The sequence below is a fragment of the Otolemur garnettii genome, unplaced genomic scaffold (genome assembly GCF_000181295.1).
Source record: "Otolemur garnettii isolate 467f Iridium unplaced genomic scaffold, OtoGar3 scaffold00236, whole genome shotgun sequence".
NCBI lineage: Eukaryota > Metazoa > Chordata > Mammalia > Primates > Galagidae > Otolemur > Otolemur garnettii.
Window position 1 is genome coordinate 631,449 of NW_003852631.1, and position 18,151 is coordinate 649,599.

At 46.1% G+C, this 18,151-nt stretch overlaps 1 protein-coding gene across 1 annotated transcript in view; it reads right to left on the bottom strand.

Annotated features, from left to right (window-relative positions):
- Positions 1-17,698, bottom strand: part of MED12L (mediator complex subunit 12 like) — a 322,246-nt gene extending 304,548 nt beyond the window's left edge. Inside the window, exon 1 of the mRNA XM_012812967.1 lies at positions 17,600-17,698. Coding sequence (XP_012668421.1) covers positions 17,600-17,698 — 99 coding nt within the window. The remainder of the gene's footprint in view (positions 1-17,599) is intronic.
- Between the last annotated feature and the right edge of the window lie 453 nt (positions 17,699-18,151).

An 18,151-nucleotide genomic window follows, 5' to 3' on the forward strand; every position in this document is an offset into this window, starting at 1 on the left:
CTCTTTTTACTTCATGCTTTGGTTACGAGAGCCGCCTCCCTCGCAGCCTCCCCAACTCTACTCTCTCCCCCACTGGATTTATTAGGCATGAGCTAGTGAGATAAATCTGACAATAGAATCATGTGAGCTCCCCGCCACCCCCCACAGCCCGACCTGCCGGGGGCTCCAGAGATGAGCCACCAAGTCTGACCTGCCCAGGCGCTGCCCCTCCTGCTCCCAGCTCTTCCTTATAAAGGGGTGTAGCCTGTCCCTGGACCTACTCGAACCCTGCCCCTAGACCCCTATATCCTCCAGTGAAATCCCCAAGAACCCCACCCTCTCCTTTCTGAACTCATGCAGCACTTTTAGCCTCACTATATATATAAAGGTTACAGGACGTGCTCAAGAAATCCATCTCCACCATCATGCCCCGCTAAATGACCTTAGACAAGTTAGGTACCCTCTGTGCCTCAGTTTCTTCATTTGTCAACAAGACATAATAATAATAATGCCCCCTTCAGAGGTATTGTGAAGCTGGCATTAAAAAAAACAAAACAAACAAAAAAAAAACATGCATTGGCTTGGCGCCTGTGGCTCAAGCAGCTAAGGTACCAGCCACATACACCAGAGCTGGCAGGTTCAAATCCAGCCGAGGCCGGCCAAACAACGACAACCAGAACCAAAAAACAGCCAGGCATTGTGGCAGGTGCCTATAGTCCCGGCACCCAACTAATTGGGAGGCTGAGGCAAGAGAATCGCTTAAGCCCAGTAGTTGGAGGTTGCTGTGATGGCACAGCCCTCTACCCAGGGTGACAAAAAAAAAAAAAAAAAACCACACACACAAAATGTAAAGCACTCAGGAAAACCAACATACTAAATAATGACCATTATAATGGGGTACTACATACACTGCACTGAGTATACATCTCATTCAATCGTAAAATAAATAAAAATGCTAGTCATTTTAAAAATTGTTTTATGTGGGTCGGTGAACTGGGCATTAACTTGTAGAGCTGTGCTAGCCAGAGCATGGTCCAATACCAAGACTTGTCCTTGCGCTGGCTCACACCTGTCATCTTACCACTTTGAGAGGCTGAGATGGGTGGATTGCTTGAGCTCTGGAGTTCAAGACCAGCCTGAGCAAGAGTAAGACCTCTATTTTCTATGAAAAAGAGAAAAACTAGCTGAGCATGGTGACAGGTGGCCATAGTCCCAGCTACTTAGGAGGCTAAGGCAAGAGGATCTTTTTGAGCCCAGGAGTATGAGATTGCTATGAACTATGATGATGCCACAGCACTCTACCAGGAGTGACAAGAGGGGCAGCGCCTGTGGCTCAGTGGGTAGGGAGCTGGCCCCATATACCAAGGGTGGCGGATTCAAACCCAGCCTCGGCCAAACTGCAACAAAAAAAATAGCCAGGCATTGTGGCAGGCATCTGTAGTCCCAGCTACCTGGGAGGGTGAGGCAAGGGAATCTCTTAAGCCCAGGAGTTGGAGGTTGCTGTAAGGTGCGTGACACTATGGCACTCTACCAAGGGTGATAAAGCGAGACTCAGTCACTACAAAAAAAAAAAAAAAAGAGTGACAAGAGTAAGAGTGTCTCAAAAAGAAAAAAAAAAAATAGATGTACAAAAACAGAGTGTTTGGAAACTTTTATGGCATTTGACATTGTCACTACATCCAAGCAGCATTTTTCTAGTAATCCATTTTAATCATATATTTTTATCAGTCTGCAACAAATTAAGTATTAATGTTTTTAAAAACTGGTCCTTCACCAGAGTTATTTTGAGCAGCACATTTGTAGAGGGGACAGATAGCAGGCTTCTATTTCTTTTCCACACCCCCACATCACCCAGCACAGTGAAAGGCATGTATGAAGTACTAAGTAAATGGAAATATAATTTTAAAACACTGCAATTATTTGATAACTTAAAGCGGATTCAAGTGAGGAGCAGAAATGTGAACAGTGTCTCTGATTCATGAAGAATCTTTTTCAAGAGGGAGTTGACATTTAGTCTGGAATTGACCAAAGAGTAAAAACAACTCTGACCCCAAAAATATTTTCCATACTGTCTACTAACACAGCACTGTGTAGAGCTTTATTTAAAAAAATAAAAAATAAATAAAAACCTAAGTAATGTCAATATTAACCTTCTTCATAGCAGAACTCAGGAGAAAGATAAATTATTTACCACTGCCTTGGACAAAGTTTCGATAGATCCTCCATACCTTTAAGTAAACTAGCATCTTAGCAAAAAAGTCCAATGACACTTCAGACAAATACATTTTTATTAGTTCTTCACTCCAGCTGATGCCTTAAACGGTTTGAATCTCAACAATGTGATTAGATCATTCCAGGAATGACATGGCTGGTAAAGGAAAGCAGCAAATTCTATCAAATTTTAATTGATGACAAGGTGGCGTTTGCATAGCTAAGCTGTGGTAGGCTGGATGTAGGTTGAAGGCAGAAGAAAAACGTGGCACATTCAAACTGACTCAGGAAAAGCCTGCAGAAAAGCCACAGCAAGTCGGGAGCTCTGTGTGAACTCTGCCTCCCTTCATTTCCCTGGGGAGAGGGTTTGCAGCAAGGTCAAAGTCATCTCCCCCCTGGGTCCTCAATCTTTTGCCCCAGGACCAATTCAGTCTTGCTCCAGTTGACTTCTCTTCTCCCTCCAGCAGGGTCAATCCCTTCCTCTCTCCCAAACATCCCAAAATCTATAGAAGTGTTCAAGTCAATAGATGCAATATACTCTTGCCTTACTGAGCTATTGGCAATAATTCCCAGAACAATATCTAATTTCTCACCTCTGTGCTCAGACCCTCTGCCCAGCAGGCCTTCCCCCACTCTGCCTTGCCATCTGGAAAATACTCACATTTTCTGAAGCCTTTTCTAATCTCCCAAGAGAATGGACCCTCCCTTGTTTGTTCCTACTGCAGATCAACCTTTTAATGATTTTATTGTCATGTGCACAAACCCACCATCTCTGTAGCCAAAGTTCCACAAAAGGAAAGGGGAAGAACCAGTTAAAGGCTTCCCAGCATTCCTGTGCCCAGAACAATGAGCCAGGTGTTGACTTAGCAGGTTTCTTTTTTTCTCTCCCCACCCACCCACCCCAAGCCTGCATGCAGTGGCATCACCATAGCTCACTGCAACCGCAAACTACAACTTCAAACTCCTAGAGTCAAACGATTCTCCCACCTCAGACTCCCAAAGTGCTGGGATTATAGGTATGAGCCACCGCCCTCAGCCTTGACTTAGCATTTGCTAATACGCAGTGACTGGGCAATTTATATCAGACCTAGACCTTCTTATACCAGACCCTCTCCTTGCCTCTGGTTATCAGTAGAGGGATAAGAGATACGGTCCCTGAGCCATGGAACTTACACTGGTGGGCAGGGGGGACACAGAAAACATAACAAACGTATCAAATACAAACTGTGTTTAGTGCTAAAGAGTAAATGATCATTTTGCAGTGACAAAATAAGGCAACCAGACAGCAGGAACCACATGTGCAAAAGTCTTGAGGAGACAAACTGCTGGGCAGATCCAGGAAAACTGACAGCAAACGTAGCTCCAATGGTGAGTTCACTGTCCCTTTGGGCCCCTTATCAAGGGCACGCACAGGCCCCATCAACTGCCCTCCCAAGTAGCTGGGACTACAGGCACCTACCTGAAATTACAGGCTTATATATTTTAAACTTCTTAGGTTTTTGTTTGTTTGCAGTTTTTGGCTGGGGCTGGGTTTGAACCCGCCACCTCCGGCATATGGGGCCAGCGCCCTACTCCTTTGAACCACAGGTGCCGCCCTAAACTTCTCAGTTTCAATTGCTAAGATAGCAAATACTGAGAGATGTAACCTCAACAAAAGCTTTAGCGGGGTGGGGCACAGTGGCTCACATCTGTAATCCTAGCAACTCTGCCAGGCCAAGGCTGGTGGATCACTCGAACTCACAGGAGTTTAAGATCAGCCTGAGCAAGAGTGAGACCCCATCTCTACTAAAAATAGAAATATTAGCCAGGCATGGTGGCAGGCACCTGTAGAAGTCACAGCAACTCGGGAGGCTGAGGCTAGAAGTATCACTTGAGCCCAGGAGTTTAAGGTGTTGTGAGATATGCCACCATGGCAAATCTACCCAGAGCGACAGAGTGAGACTCTGTCTCAAACAAACAAACAAACAAACAAAAACAGACTTTAGGGGATCCTCAATGTTTAAGATTATAAAGGGTTCCCCAGAGCACAGAGTTTGAGAACTTCTGGATTAAGCTAAAAATGTTGGCACATTCTTTTCTTCACACATCTTTGTCAATTCTTCTAACATTCAGATAAACTTTTTTGTATATTCTCCTTTCTCCCACATTTCCTAATCCCACAGACCAAAAAACAGTCCCACAAAAGATATCTATGTCAATCCCAAAACCTGTAAATGTGACCTTATTTGGGAAAAGGGTCTTTGCAGATGTAATTAAGTCAAAGATGAGATCATCGTGCATTATCTAGGTGAGTTGTAAATCTAATAGTCTCTTATCCTTGTAAAAGACTCCCCAGAGGAGAACAGACCCCCAGGGGAAGACCACTGAAGAAGGAGGTAAAAATCTGAGTGATGGGGCCGCAGGTCACTGCAGCCAGGAACACCTGCAGCCATCACAGCTGGGACGGGCGAGAAGTATTCCCCCATAAAGCCTCAGAGGAAGTGTGAGCCTAATCACATCTTTTTTTTTTTTCTGAGACAGAGCCTCAAGCTATCCCCCTGGGTAGAGTGCCATGGCATTACAGCTCACAGCAACCTCCAACTCCTGGGCTCAAGCAAATCTCCTTCCTCAGCCTCCCAAATAGCTGGGACCACAGGCGCCCGCCACAACGCCCAGCTATTTTTTGGTTGCAGCCATCATTGTTGTTTGGCGGGCCGGGCTGGGGATTCGAACCCGCCACCTTAGGTGTATGTGGCTGGCGCCTTAGCCGCTTGAGCCACAGGCGCCGAGCCCCTAATCACATCTTGATTTCAGACTTCTGGCCTCCAGAACTGTGAGAGAATAAATATTTGTTGTTTTAAGCCACCTAGTTTATGGTACTTTGTTCTAGCAACCATAATAAACTAGTTCCCATGGAGCAGCGCCTGTGGATCAAAGGAGTAGGGTGCCGGCCCCATATGCCAGAGGTGGCAGGTTCAAACCCGGCCCCAGCCAAAAACTTCCAAAAAAGAAACTAGTTCCCAACTGCAATCCTGAATGTCAATGACTAAAACTAGCTAGCCATTGGCAGCACCTGTGGCTCAGTGGGTAGGGCGCCTGCCCATATGCTAGAGATGGCAGGTTCAAACCCAGCCCCAGCCAAACTGCAACAAAAAAATAGCACGGCGCCTGTAATCCCAGCTATTCTGGGAGGTTGAGGCAAAAGAATCGCCTAAGCCCAGGAGTTGGAGGTTGCTGTGAGCTGTGACACACACCATGACACTCTACTACGGGCAATAAAGTGAGACTCTGTCTCTTAAAAAAAAACTAGCTAGCCAATCTTTCTGCCTCAATGTGAGCCTCAGAAATGCTCTCCTCTCAATCCACAACCCTCAGTTATCTTAAATCTCATTTCCTTACCATGCTGGAATGGTATCTCACACCTCCACACAGCAAAGACCCCCACACTTGATCTCACTTTTCTTTTCTACACCCCACTGCCAGCTCTCCCCCTGCTCACTCCATACCATGACCTGAGCCCACAACCCAGGCACATTCCACATTCTTCCTGTCCTGGGACCATTGACACGGGCTGTTCTCTCTCCCTGGAATGAATTAACCTTCCATATATCCTCAAGGCCCATCCACTCCTACACATCCTCCAAGACAGATGCAAACATCTCCACCTGGGTCAGGGCCTGTCAAAAAATGGGTCACTCCTAGCCTTCTTTCACAGCACTTTGTACATTCCTCTCAAGGAGTACCTGAAACACTGTGTTCCTCACTGAGGAGACCATCACTCCCCCCAGGCCAGTTTCTCAGACTTGGAACTGCTGACATCAAGGGCCAGAGAAGTCACTGCTGTAGGATGCATGAGAGAAGGTTAGTGCCACCCTGGCTTCTACCCACTGTCTCCAAATATGGCCAGAGTCTGAGCACAGAGAAAGGAAAATCACCCACAGTTGTAAACCACTGCTCTAGACTGCAGCCCTCGGACTGAAACTAAGGCTCCCAGCACCTGGTGGTTTTTTATATTCAACCACAGAAGAAAAGTTCTGAGCCCCAGGTGTGGGACAGGCACTGTGCTGGAAGCCAGGGATGTAACAGGAAATAAAAGCCTTTGGTCCTGTCCTCAAGATGCCATAGCTACGAAGGCCTACAAGGTGCTCAATAATACTGGTTAAGTGACTAAATTGGTCTGGCATGAATAGGCATATTAATGTTTCCTGTAGAACATGGAAAATGAAACACAGTGGCTAACATTACTCTCCTCTGCTCGGGGTCACAGCTCTGCACGTCTAAAGAGAATCCTGTTTATATAAAATGCCATATAAATGTTGACCCCTGGACCTGAGCAACTGGTACAGTTTTATATATCTCTCTCAAGAGGGCTACCCATAATAAATAATGGAGTATCTCAACCATGAAAATAAAACCAGACAGAAATGACCACCACTGCACATGTAGCCTGAAAATGCCAATGGCAGGGATATCCCCAGAGGCAGGAAATAGGACAGGGAAACTTCCACCAAAAAAAAAAAAAAAAAAAAAGACAAAAGAATGTGAGCTTCCAGAGTATTCTTCCCTCTGCCCAGGAAATACCACACAAGATCCAGAGAGCTCTGAGAGGATCAAGTTGTGGGCTGAACAGTCCCCAGCACTCACACAAGCACTGGGTGCCCTAAAATGAAAAGTGATTCTCATTGCCAGGGCAACGTGAGGGTGTTTACCAGAGGGGAGGCCAAGTAAAGTTGCAAGAACAAATCAGGGCACACAGTGCTTGGCCCAGATCTGCTTTGACAACTCTCTGTAACCTCTCTGGGACTCAATTTTCCTTTTGTACTGAAGGAGAGAGTTAGAACAAGCCATCTCTAAGTTCCCTTCTGGGCCTAAACACGTATGGCTGCCCCACAAAATAGTGCAGACCCATAGAATCTCCTGCTCCAAGCTCCCTCCCTTTCCACCAAAACTTTCTGCCAGAAATAGAAATTTTAAAAAGGAGCCCACTGTTCATCCCCCCTCAGCTTCTGAGGGGTACTGATGTGCTGTTAGTGAACAAGATGCAGGTGTCCTTTCTCTCTTGCCCTATATTCCTCACCAAGCCAGAGAGCAGGAGAGTTCTTGGAATGTGTACCTTCTGAAAAAGAAGGGAGCTCGTGCTGTGATTAGTCAAGGGTGCCAAAATATAAATGGAAAATACCATGACAACATTAGAATGCCTTTAGCTACAAGAAATTGACAGCTGGCCTGACAGTGGCTTAAACCAAGTGGATAGCTACTGTTTGCTTAACAAGAATCCAGAAGGAGCGGGTCCCCAGATTACTTCACCAGCTCAACAACTGCACACGGCCCCTCAACTGACTCCTCTCATTGGCTTTCCCCCATAGGCTTGTTCCCTCAAGGTTACAAGAAGGTTGCCCCAGCTCCAGCTATCCTGTTTCTTTATCACCTTTCCTTAGAAAAATAAGGAGCCTTCAGGCCATTAAGAGAGGGCCTTTGCCCTCTGTGCCTGTACTTTTATCAGACAGGAAAAAATTATCTTCCACAAGTGCTATTGTTGAGTTTCATTAACTCTCTTTGGCCAGAACTAAGTTAAGTGCTTACTAGAAAAGTAAGAGTCTGTTTTTGATTTTTTGGATCTCACTATGTTGCCCAGGCTGGTCTCAAACTCCTGGGCTCAAGGGATCCTCCCACCTGGGCCTCCAGAGTAGCTGAGACTCCAGGCATGAGCCACCACACCTAACTAGCATCTGGTTATCCTAAAAAAAGTTTTCAGTGGGAAGCAAGGGAAAAGCAGGAACAGAATGATGGGGAAGTGGCCCACAGTGTCTGCCACACTCAACTATACCCAAAGATGTGCTGGCAAAACTTGGAAGAATGGAAGGAAGGAAACCCTAACTCATAGGATTTACCAATCTCCTTGGTATAAATATTCCCACAATGGCCAATTCCAAGCTACCTTCCTGATATCAACCAGCTCACAAAACTCCTGAAATTTTAACATGCATCTGGTATAACTCTGCTCAAGAACATCTCTTAATTTAGACCTTACACTTGATAAAAATTTCAGCTTACAATGCTCCTCCATATTTAAAACACTCTCTATGGTCAGGGATTATTCTCCCCCAGCTCACAAAGGAGAAAAATGACAAAACTGCCCAAAATCACACAGTGCCAGTGGCAGAGCGAGAGTGTTCATGTAACAGTCCCAACCCCAACTCCACCACCTTTTAATACCTACATCTGCACCCTGCAAGATCACTCTCCCTATGCATCACCAAAAGGGCTCTAGGTTCACTTGGAACAAAGATCCTATACACCTAGTCAAAGTCATCTGAAGTTATTTCCTCCAATGACAAAAATCATGCATGTTCCTCACCTAATGTGCATGATGCAATAGTATATTTCAAAACTATTAAGAGAAGAGGATAATTGTCTTACCACAACAAATAAGCGAGGTGATGGATGTGTTAATCAGTTTGATGTAAGCATTTCACATTGTATATCAAATCAGTACACTGAACCCCATAATGCACCAATGTACTATTATGATTTAATTTAAAAAATTAAAATCACGCAAGTAATAGTGAAATACAGAATTGTACAAAGAAAAGTCATTCTCAATCCACCCCAGAGATGATCATTGTTTACATGTAAGTGATAATCCTTCCAGATTATGCAAATTAGCATTTCAATTTCAAAATACCACTTTATAATTTAATGTCGTTTTCCTTACTTTATACATGTTCCAAGACAGAGGAAAAAAAGAGAATAGTACCACCAACTCCCTTGTAACCACCACCTACTTCTAAAAATTCTGTAAAGACAATTAACAGTTCAAATGTAGCCCATTGATCAGGGAATGATATACAGGAGGTAGGGGCCTCCCCTCTGCATTTCCCGTGGATTCCCCCACCCACCCAGCCCTCAGACCCTAAGGTCAGCTTTTCTCCACGCCATCACTCACCTCCTTTCTTCCCTGCTCAGAGTCCTGAGGTTTGGGGGGGTTTTGTTTGTTTTTTTGTTTGTTTGTTTTTTGAGACAGTCTCACTTTATTGCCCTTGGTAGAATACTGTGACATCACAGCTCACAGCAACCTCTGACTCCTGGGCTTAGGTGATTCTCTAGCCTCGGCCTCCCAATTAGCTGGGACTATAGATGCCCGCCACAACACCTGGCTATTTTTGTAGCAATTTGGCCAAGGCTGGGTTTGAACCGGCCACCCTCGGTATATGGGGCCAGCGATCTACTCACTGAGCCACAGGCACAGCCTGAGCCCTGTGGTTTTAATGGCATTTACCAAGTTCACTCTTTGGTAAGATCCCTCTAACTTCCCTACTGTCTGCCTGGTCTAGAAGGCTCAAGACTCAGGCTCAGAACCTCATTAAAGTAAAGAAGAGCTTCGGAAGAAATACTTCACAGCTCTTAGAGTTTCCAAGCTCCACTCACTCCATGCTTCTACATCTGCTTGGTTTTCACACTCTGGTGCACACACCACGCATGGCACTACTAACTAGTTCAGCTGACACCCTTGGACTTGGCTCATCCCTGATCCTCTGTTACCTGGTATCCACCCAAAACAGTTTCCCTTTCAGACCTCGCTTTGTGCTCTTCCAACTTCCTAAAGGATCACATTTCATTTCCTCAGGTGCCAGCCTAGGGGAAGCATCTGACAGGCTACAGGACAGTAGCTGCACCCATAATCAACAGCCTTGTATGAGCTCAAAGAGCCCAGCTGAGAACTTAGGCACACAGCCAAACAAAATCCCACAGCTCTGACAAGCTCAAGGAACAGCCTCAGCTGGATGATGTGGAGCATGCCTGTAGTCCCAGCTACTTGGAAGACTGAGGTGAGAAGTTGAGCCCAGGAGTTGGAGTCCAGCCTGCATAACAAAGCAAAGCAAAACACTATCTCTGTCTCTTTTTTTTTTTTTTTTTTTTAAGACAGAGTCTAGAGCCTCACTATGTCACCCTTGGTAGAGTGCCATGGCATCATAGCTCACAGCAACCTCAAACTCTTGGGCTTAAGCTAGTCTCTTGCCTCAGCCTCCAAAGTAACTGGGACTACAGGTGCCCACCACATGCCCGGCTTTTCTCTTGTTGTTGTAGTTGTCACTGTTGTTTGGCAGGCATGATTCAAACCCACCAGCCCTGGTGTACGTGGCCAGAGCCCTAGCCACTGAGCTACAGGTGCAGAGTCTCAAAACATTGTCTTAAAATAAGAAAAAAAGCCAACTGTAATCCCAACACTCTAGGAGGCTGAGTTGGATGGACTGGCTGAGCTCAAGAGTTCTGATACTAGCCTGAGCAATAGCAGGCTGTCTCTAAAAAAAAAAAAAAAAAAAAAAAAAAAATAGCCAGGTGTTGTGGCAGGTGCCTATAGTCCCAGCTACTTGGGAGGCTGAGACAATAGAATTACTTGAGCCCAAGAGTTTGCGGTTGCTATGAGCTATGATGCCACAGCACTCTACCAAGCATAACAAAGTGAGACCCTGTCTTTAAAAAAGAGAGAGAGAAAGAGGAAAACTTTGTGGAACAAAATAAGACCTACCTACCTAAGGCCCAGTTCAGCCAAGTGCATGGAGGAGGCAGCTATGGATATTTCAGGACCAAGGCATGGAATGGAATTCTACTCTGCTGTGAAACATATAAACCAAGCACAGCTGACAGGAAACAGGTCCATGTGGGGACCATGCTTACTGCACCAGAACTTCAAGGGGGAAAGTAGCCAAACTCATCTGCACTATTTAGTACCAAAGGGTCCTAATTCCTCACACAGAACCCAAAACACTCTAAGATACTAATGTATCTAATAGGGGCCAGCAGGTAAGAGGGGAACACTTTATGAATGTTTGCGAAGGTTTTCAAGGTGTTTAGGAATCACCTAGAAAGATAGTTTAAAATGCAAATTTCTGCACTTCCTTCCCAGAAATTGACTCAGCAGGGCTGGGGTGGAGGTGGGGCACTATAATGGCATAGTTAACAAGCATCTTTGAAGACTGTACCAGAGGTGGGGACCCAGAAAAATGACAGCCAGTTGAATTCCTCCTCTCCGGCCACACAGTTTCTGTGGCAACACTGCAGGGAGCAGCTGGGAGCAGCAGGACCTCCCACCCAGTGCTTCCTTCAGGGATCGTGTCACCTTAGGCATCAATGTCCAACCTTCCTAGGACAATGGGATTCAGGGAGGTCTGCAGGAGTCCCGAGCCAATTAGCCTCAGGTGGACAGCTTTCAGAACCAAATGTCTCCCCAGCCTTCTCAGGCTTTTTGATCCCCCAGGCAACTGGCTGACTGTTCTCTGTTCCCAACTCTTCCTCCTTAAGAGAAACAAACTTTCACTTTCCCAGCTGTCTCTGAAACTTATGTGTTAAGAAAACTAATAGAAGTAACAAGCATTGGGACAGTTAAATATCACAAATACTCCCAATTGCTTATTAAGAGTTCTTTCTGCATCTTATAAATTTCTTCACTAGGTATTCCCTGAACACCTACCCGGGGCAGGGAACCTGGGGCCTTCTGATTTTAAGATCATTCTTTTTTAAGCACCAAAGGAGACAAGAAAAGCTTTAAAGTTTTCTCTTTCTCTGCTGCACCCCTTTCAACGAAAGGATTTGTTCTGTAAAATTTGGATTCAAAAGGCCACACTGAAGAACCAGGAAGGCCACAATGTCTTGAAGGTGACGGGTTCCCCACTGCTGCCCGACTGTGAACCTCACGGACAAGCCCCTGATCTCACGGAGCTTACATTCCAGGGTAGAAGAAAGGTCACGCAGAGGAGAATAAGCATACTGAAAATCACATTTCAGACAAGGGCAAGCACCACAAAGCATATTAACACCAGGTAACAAAACGGCAAGGATGAAGGAAGCTGGGATACAGGAAGGTTTCCCTTGGGGGGAAGTCTCTGAGCTAAAAACCGAATGACAGAAAAGATGACTGAAGCGGGGAGGAGGGAACAAGACCCTGGACACAAAGCAGCTGAGCCTGTTTTAAGGGATTACTTACTCCAGACCCAGATATCAGAGGGCAGGGTCTTGTGGATGTTGTTGCAAGGACAATGGGAGACCCAAAAATTCTTTAACGAGCATTCTGCTAATGGCTGACCCGCACTGAGACCCATCCGTGTGACAAGCACAGCTCTAGTACTTTGCATACATTAGCTCATTTTCTCTGCCCTGCAACCCCATGAAGTTAGAATGTGAACCTCATTCCACAGGTGAAGAAGCTGAGTCAGACATGCAGGAAGTGGGGAGCCAGAGCAAAGCTAGGCTGTCTGGCTACAGGCAGGAACTACAGAAGTAAGCCAGGGCCAGACTGATAGACCTGAAGGTTAGGGGTAAGGGTTTAGATTTTATTTCACGTATAATGGAAAGGCAGTGGAGGGAGACCGAAACTTCTGACCCATGCCCCTAGTCTAAAGCTAAGAAAGGACATAACTTCTAGAAAAAGTGCACCAAATCGTAGCGGAGTCAACTATAAAATCAGGCCACTGCAACTTCAGCCACATAGAAGTCCAATCCTTGCCTGTGGCAAGCAGGATTCTCCAGGCCAGTGATGACTTTAAGTGTGCTTCGAACATTTTTAAAGATCATTAATTAAATTAGTTTTGAAAGAAGTTCAAAGCACAGTAAGTACATTCTCTCTCTTTTTTTTTTTAACTCTTTTTTTCAATCAACATAATTTAAGTGTGCTGTGAAAGTTTAACTATAACAGAAAAGATGACTGCAGGGGGAAGGATGGAACAAGACCCTGGACACAAAGGAGCTAAGCCCTTTTAAGGGGTTACTTACTCCAGAAAGGAGTAAGGTACCAGTGTGCAAGCCTTCTGATTTGTAAATTAGTTTGTGTACTTCTGAAAAAATTTCAAAATCAACTGGTACTCACAGGTACCAGTGTGCTATGACTGAAAAAAAAGGCTGAAAGACAATGGTCTAGACCCTACAGAATAGGATGCCTTCTTTCTAAGCCAGGGTTCTCCAAGTGGGACCTAGGACCTGCAGCTCAGGTCACATCCTTGAATCTTGTCAGAAATGCTGATTCTGGGACCCCAAGAATCTGTGTTTAGCAAACCCTCTATGCCACCCAAATGTGCTCCGAAGTTGGAGAACCACTACCGTGGGTTATCCTCATGCAGTCACCACCCCTATCATTATCACCACCAACTCTCCAAGTCATGCTGTACTTAATAACCCCTGGGGAGCCCCCTGCACAGCACACCAGCCAACCTCCCCCCACACCCTTCTGGCAGGGTGCTATAGCTCCTGGGACCTAGAAATCTCACTATTGTTTTACTTTTTCTTTTTTTTTTCTTTTCCTGAGAACCAAGTCTCACTCTTTCACCTTGGGTAGAGTGCCATGGTGTCATCAGAGCTCACAATAACCTCAAACTCCTGGGTTCAAATGATCCTCTTGCCTCAGACTCCGTAGTCCAATCTATTTGACTAATTGGATTTCCTAAATATATTAACTATTTAATTGTTTTAGCCTCTTTTATCCCATAGTAAAACTCTTCCTTCCTATTTCTAGGGCTTAATTTCACTTTCAGCCTTGTAGCCTCCAAGGCAGATGCAACATCTAGCTTTAAGATTCACCCTTCAGTCATCAGTTTTCCCATTTCTATTCATACATTCCGACAAATACTTGTGCCCTCAACATTCTAGAAACTAACTGTACTAGGTGCCAGGTACTTCAGCCATGCCTCAAGCAGGTCTCATCCCTGAGATACCAGAAAGGCCTGAGGAGATCGTGGGACGGAGACCTGAGTGATGAAGCAGCAGGCCTGACGACAGTTTATGACAGCAAATACTTGAGGGCTGAATCTACGGCAGATCCTACTCCAGTGCTGTACATGCATTATCCACGTCATCTTCCAACAGCCCTACAGGGTGAGCAGTATCATCATCCTCACTGTACCGGGAAGGAAACTGAGGCGTGGAGAGAATAAGGAATATATACACAGGAGAGCCTGGATTCCAACCCGAGCACAGTGGCTTCAGCACCTACCTTCCTAAGGTGACAAGAGCGAGTCGAAAGCTGAGGGTGTAGCAAACAAGTGGGTAGGCAGATGGGTGTCTGGGCAGACAGATGGGCATATGCAGGAGCCCCAGAGCAGAGAAAAGACAGCCTGGAGTCCAAAAGGAGGTTAAGCACATTGGTGAAACCAGGGAGTAATGGATGGATTGGAAATACCTTTTGGAACTGGATCAAACACGATGCACGATGCACTCATAGATGTGTGGATGTATGGGGCATAAGGAAGGAGGATAGTGTTTCCAGAGGGCAAAGTATAATAAAGTCCTCTGGGCTGCTGCTGCACAGCAAGCTAGCAAATAAATACAATCAATCCATCAAGCAGTTAAGCTTCCAGCTCCTCCTCCATACCTCTGGGGGTGGTGGGGGGGACCTTCATTCAAGGGTTCCAACCTTATTTGCTGGGAGCCATTTTCCAGAACTCTATTACCACTGGTTAACAATAAAAACGACTTCAACAGAGATAAGAAAAACTTTTACTAGGAGCAGGGCTTTTCTCACACAAACGCTGATGTGCAAACTTTTCGGAAGTACACAATCAAACTAATTTACAAATGAGAAGGCTTGCAACTTGCCCACGGCTACACAATCACAAAGATCCAAAACCAGGACCCAATTCCAGGTCTCCCCACACTTCCTCCATTAAATCAGCATCTCCCTCCATGCGGACACAAAGCTCTAATGGTTTAAGATGGACAGATAAACTTTTTAGAGTGTTAATAGTTATGGTCTCATTTTAATGTGTATAATCATATATGTATGTGCATGTATTATCAGATAAAGTTATATACATACATCAGTTGAAATTTATATATACACACATATACATCACAATATATAAATCCATGACTTCACATATAGTAGTGCTTCAGAAACAAAAAGTTTCTTAAAAGTTAAAGAAAACATTCGAATACATAGGTGGAATGGGGGTCGGGGAGAAATCCTGAGGGAGGTAATACATAAATAACTAAAGCTTAGAAAACTCTGTGCGCCAACCACCCCCAAGATCAACCAAGCACCTGTTCTGTACTATACCCAAATTTGGCTACAGTCCCACATAACTGACTCTCTGCTCAAGACAGATAAAACACTGCCTGCCTTGGGGGGAAGGGAAGAATATCAGAACGACAATTTAGCAGAAAGCATCCTCAACCCTATTGGTTTTGACATAAATACTGGTTTGGTGGTCCAACTCTGCTTAGCCACCATACACCTTAGTCAAATCACTTAAGCCTTGCCTGGTCTCAGTTTCCCTTTTCAAAAGAAGTTTAAAAAGGTGCCACAGGGCGGGGGCACGGAGGCTCACACCTGTAATCCTAGCACTTAGGAAGGCTGAGGCCAGTGAACTGCCTGAGCTAACAAGTTCCAGACCAGCCTGAGCTAGAGCGGGAACCCCCCACCCCCATCTCTAAAAATAGCTGGGCGTTGTGGTGGGCGCCAGTAGTCCCAGCTACTTGGGAGGCTGTGGCAAGAGACTCGTTTAAGCCCAAGAGTTTGAGGTTGCTGTGAGCTGTGACAGCACAACACTCTACCAAGGGTGACATAGTGAGACTGTCTTAAAAAAAAAAAAAAAGGCACCTCAAAGGTCACTTTCCTGTTTCAAAACTCCATAAAATGTTTTAAGACCCTGAAATCCAAAATCACTCTTTCCAGAATCACAGACACCTCAATCCTGAAATGCACATATATCGAAAAATAAGTTTGAGCTGAGGAGTAAGTGCTATATAAGGCCGAGTGACACCCCAAGCCGCCATACCATAACTGAGGAGTGTCAATTACGCTGCCTTCTGAAGAGCTGGGCCAGACATTAACTGCCACGCCAGTTGTATTTAACTTTTGCTAGTTTTGAACTGGAGACCTCATGAAGCATGTATGACTGACATGCCTCCTGACCTGTCTTGGCCTAATAAAATACCTTGGCCCCAAGGAAAAACTTTTTTTCCTAGTGTGGCAGTCAACGTGTTAATCACAAGATGATAAAGATCACCCAGTGAATGCCCCTGTCCCCTCCCCTCCCATCAAAACTTCCTCCCACTCCGTTTTATTACTTTTCTTTACACGTGATCCTTAGCATCTCTAAGGGGTAACAGGGTGGGGAGATTGGTGGGAAAGAACCCACAAAATCTCAAACTCCTACTTTCCCATTAAATCTCTGCTGGGAACCCGCCTATAAAACCTTCCTAGCTTTAATCTGAATTACTGCACTGCTGCTCAAACATATTTAGTGTGCTAAACCTCTGAAAGGAGTTGCTGCTCCTTATCTCTCAGACACTTCATTAGCAAAACAGTTTAGTCAGAACAAGCATCCCTACTCCATTAATGAAACAGATACATTTATCAAAACCCAAGTCTTAAGGACCTCTCCTTGCCTTAGTAACAAAGCTCTTTTCTGTGATGCCAGTAGGCCTATAAACTTTTAAGAGAGGATTTTTAGATTCCCAGAAAGATAAGTCCTGAAATGTGGTCAGCTAGTGTTTAGCTGAAGAAAACAGAGAATGGGTGGGCTGCAGCTGGCGAACTCAGAAAGCACAGCTGGGTAGCAGGTGATCTTTAAAAAAAAGCAAGTCCCTGAGCAAATTGTGTAGCCAAGGGTGATGATCATTATAACTGGAGAGTTGTTACATAATTACTTGTTAACTCCTGACAAACACACACACAGCTACAAAATGCCACGGTTACCCTAGACATTGAAGCTAGTGTACCTGGTGCAAGAGTCAAGGTTTTTTCAAATGATTTCATTCAAAGAAATAAGCAATCCTGGGACCGACCGATTCCCTCCCAAGACAACTCGCCTGCTTTTACATATACAAAACAGCCTCCAGCAATTAAGCCAATTGCTCTAGGGACGAAAATCAGTGTTTCTCTTTAATATTGATTTTTAAAGCGGAGAGGGGATACGGAGGTAAGAGAGGTAAGTATCTATCACCTTGATAAAAACGACTTCGATTCCAAACTGCAAAATTTGAAAAGAACCCCCCCCCCACATCCGTCTCCGGCCAGCAGGCGCAAAACGCAAGACCTCAGTGTCGGATGCACTGCATTCCAACATTTTTCAAAAAGTTTACAAGGATTTACTGAAGCGGCAAAGAGAAAAATAAAACAAGCAGAAGCGAGGGAGAGCGAACGGGAGGATTTCGGCAGGCAAGAAACCCATGAAGCAACCGGCAGCGCCGTGCAAGGCCCGGTAACGCGAAAACGACCCGGCACTCGGAGAGCGAGCGCCCCAGTGGAGCGCTAGGACTGACAGCCACTCGGTCTCCGCCGCCGGGGGTCCTTGGGCCCCCCAGCCCGACCTCCGCCTCCAATCCCCTCCCCGACCCTTCCCCCGCAGCGCCTGCGATGCCTGCTGGGCCAACTTGGCCCCGGGTCAGCGCTGCAGAGCACGGCCCCGGTTGCTGGGGAGGCCGCCGGCGCCCTTACCTCCTTCTGCTTGGGGTCCTGTGGGTAGACGTCGGGCGGCCCAAGCCGGGGGCGCTTCAGCGGTCTCTGCTCATAGCTGAGAAGCCCGAAGGCGGCCATGATCTCTCATGTTAACCGGCGAAATGAATGAGAGTTGGAGCTGGAGCAGCCGCCTCTGAGCACCAGGGAGCAGCACTTTGCAGACAGACTCCCTCTCTCCCCCTCCTCGCTCGCTGTGGCGCTGCAGGCAGGAATAAAGCAGGTTGGATGCTGCTGCTGCCCGGCACGCAGACTCGCACTGATGGGGGCAGCCTTCGGCGGGCCCCCGGCTGCGCTCGAGCCCCGGGACGCACCTATCTGGTGGCGGCAGCAGAGGAGCTGGAGGTCTGCCAGGGTCCTCCGCGGCGCCTGCCTCCTGTCCCCAGGGGGAGGAGCAGCTGATGGGAACGTGTGACTTTTTTCACCAATGGACCCAAACCCACCCCAGCTGGGCGCAGGGTGGGAGTGGGGGAGGGGCAAGAGGGGAAAATAAACTTTTCTTGGCTCCTAGGCGGGTGGCTCAAGTGCTCGCCC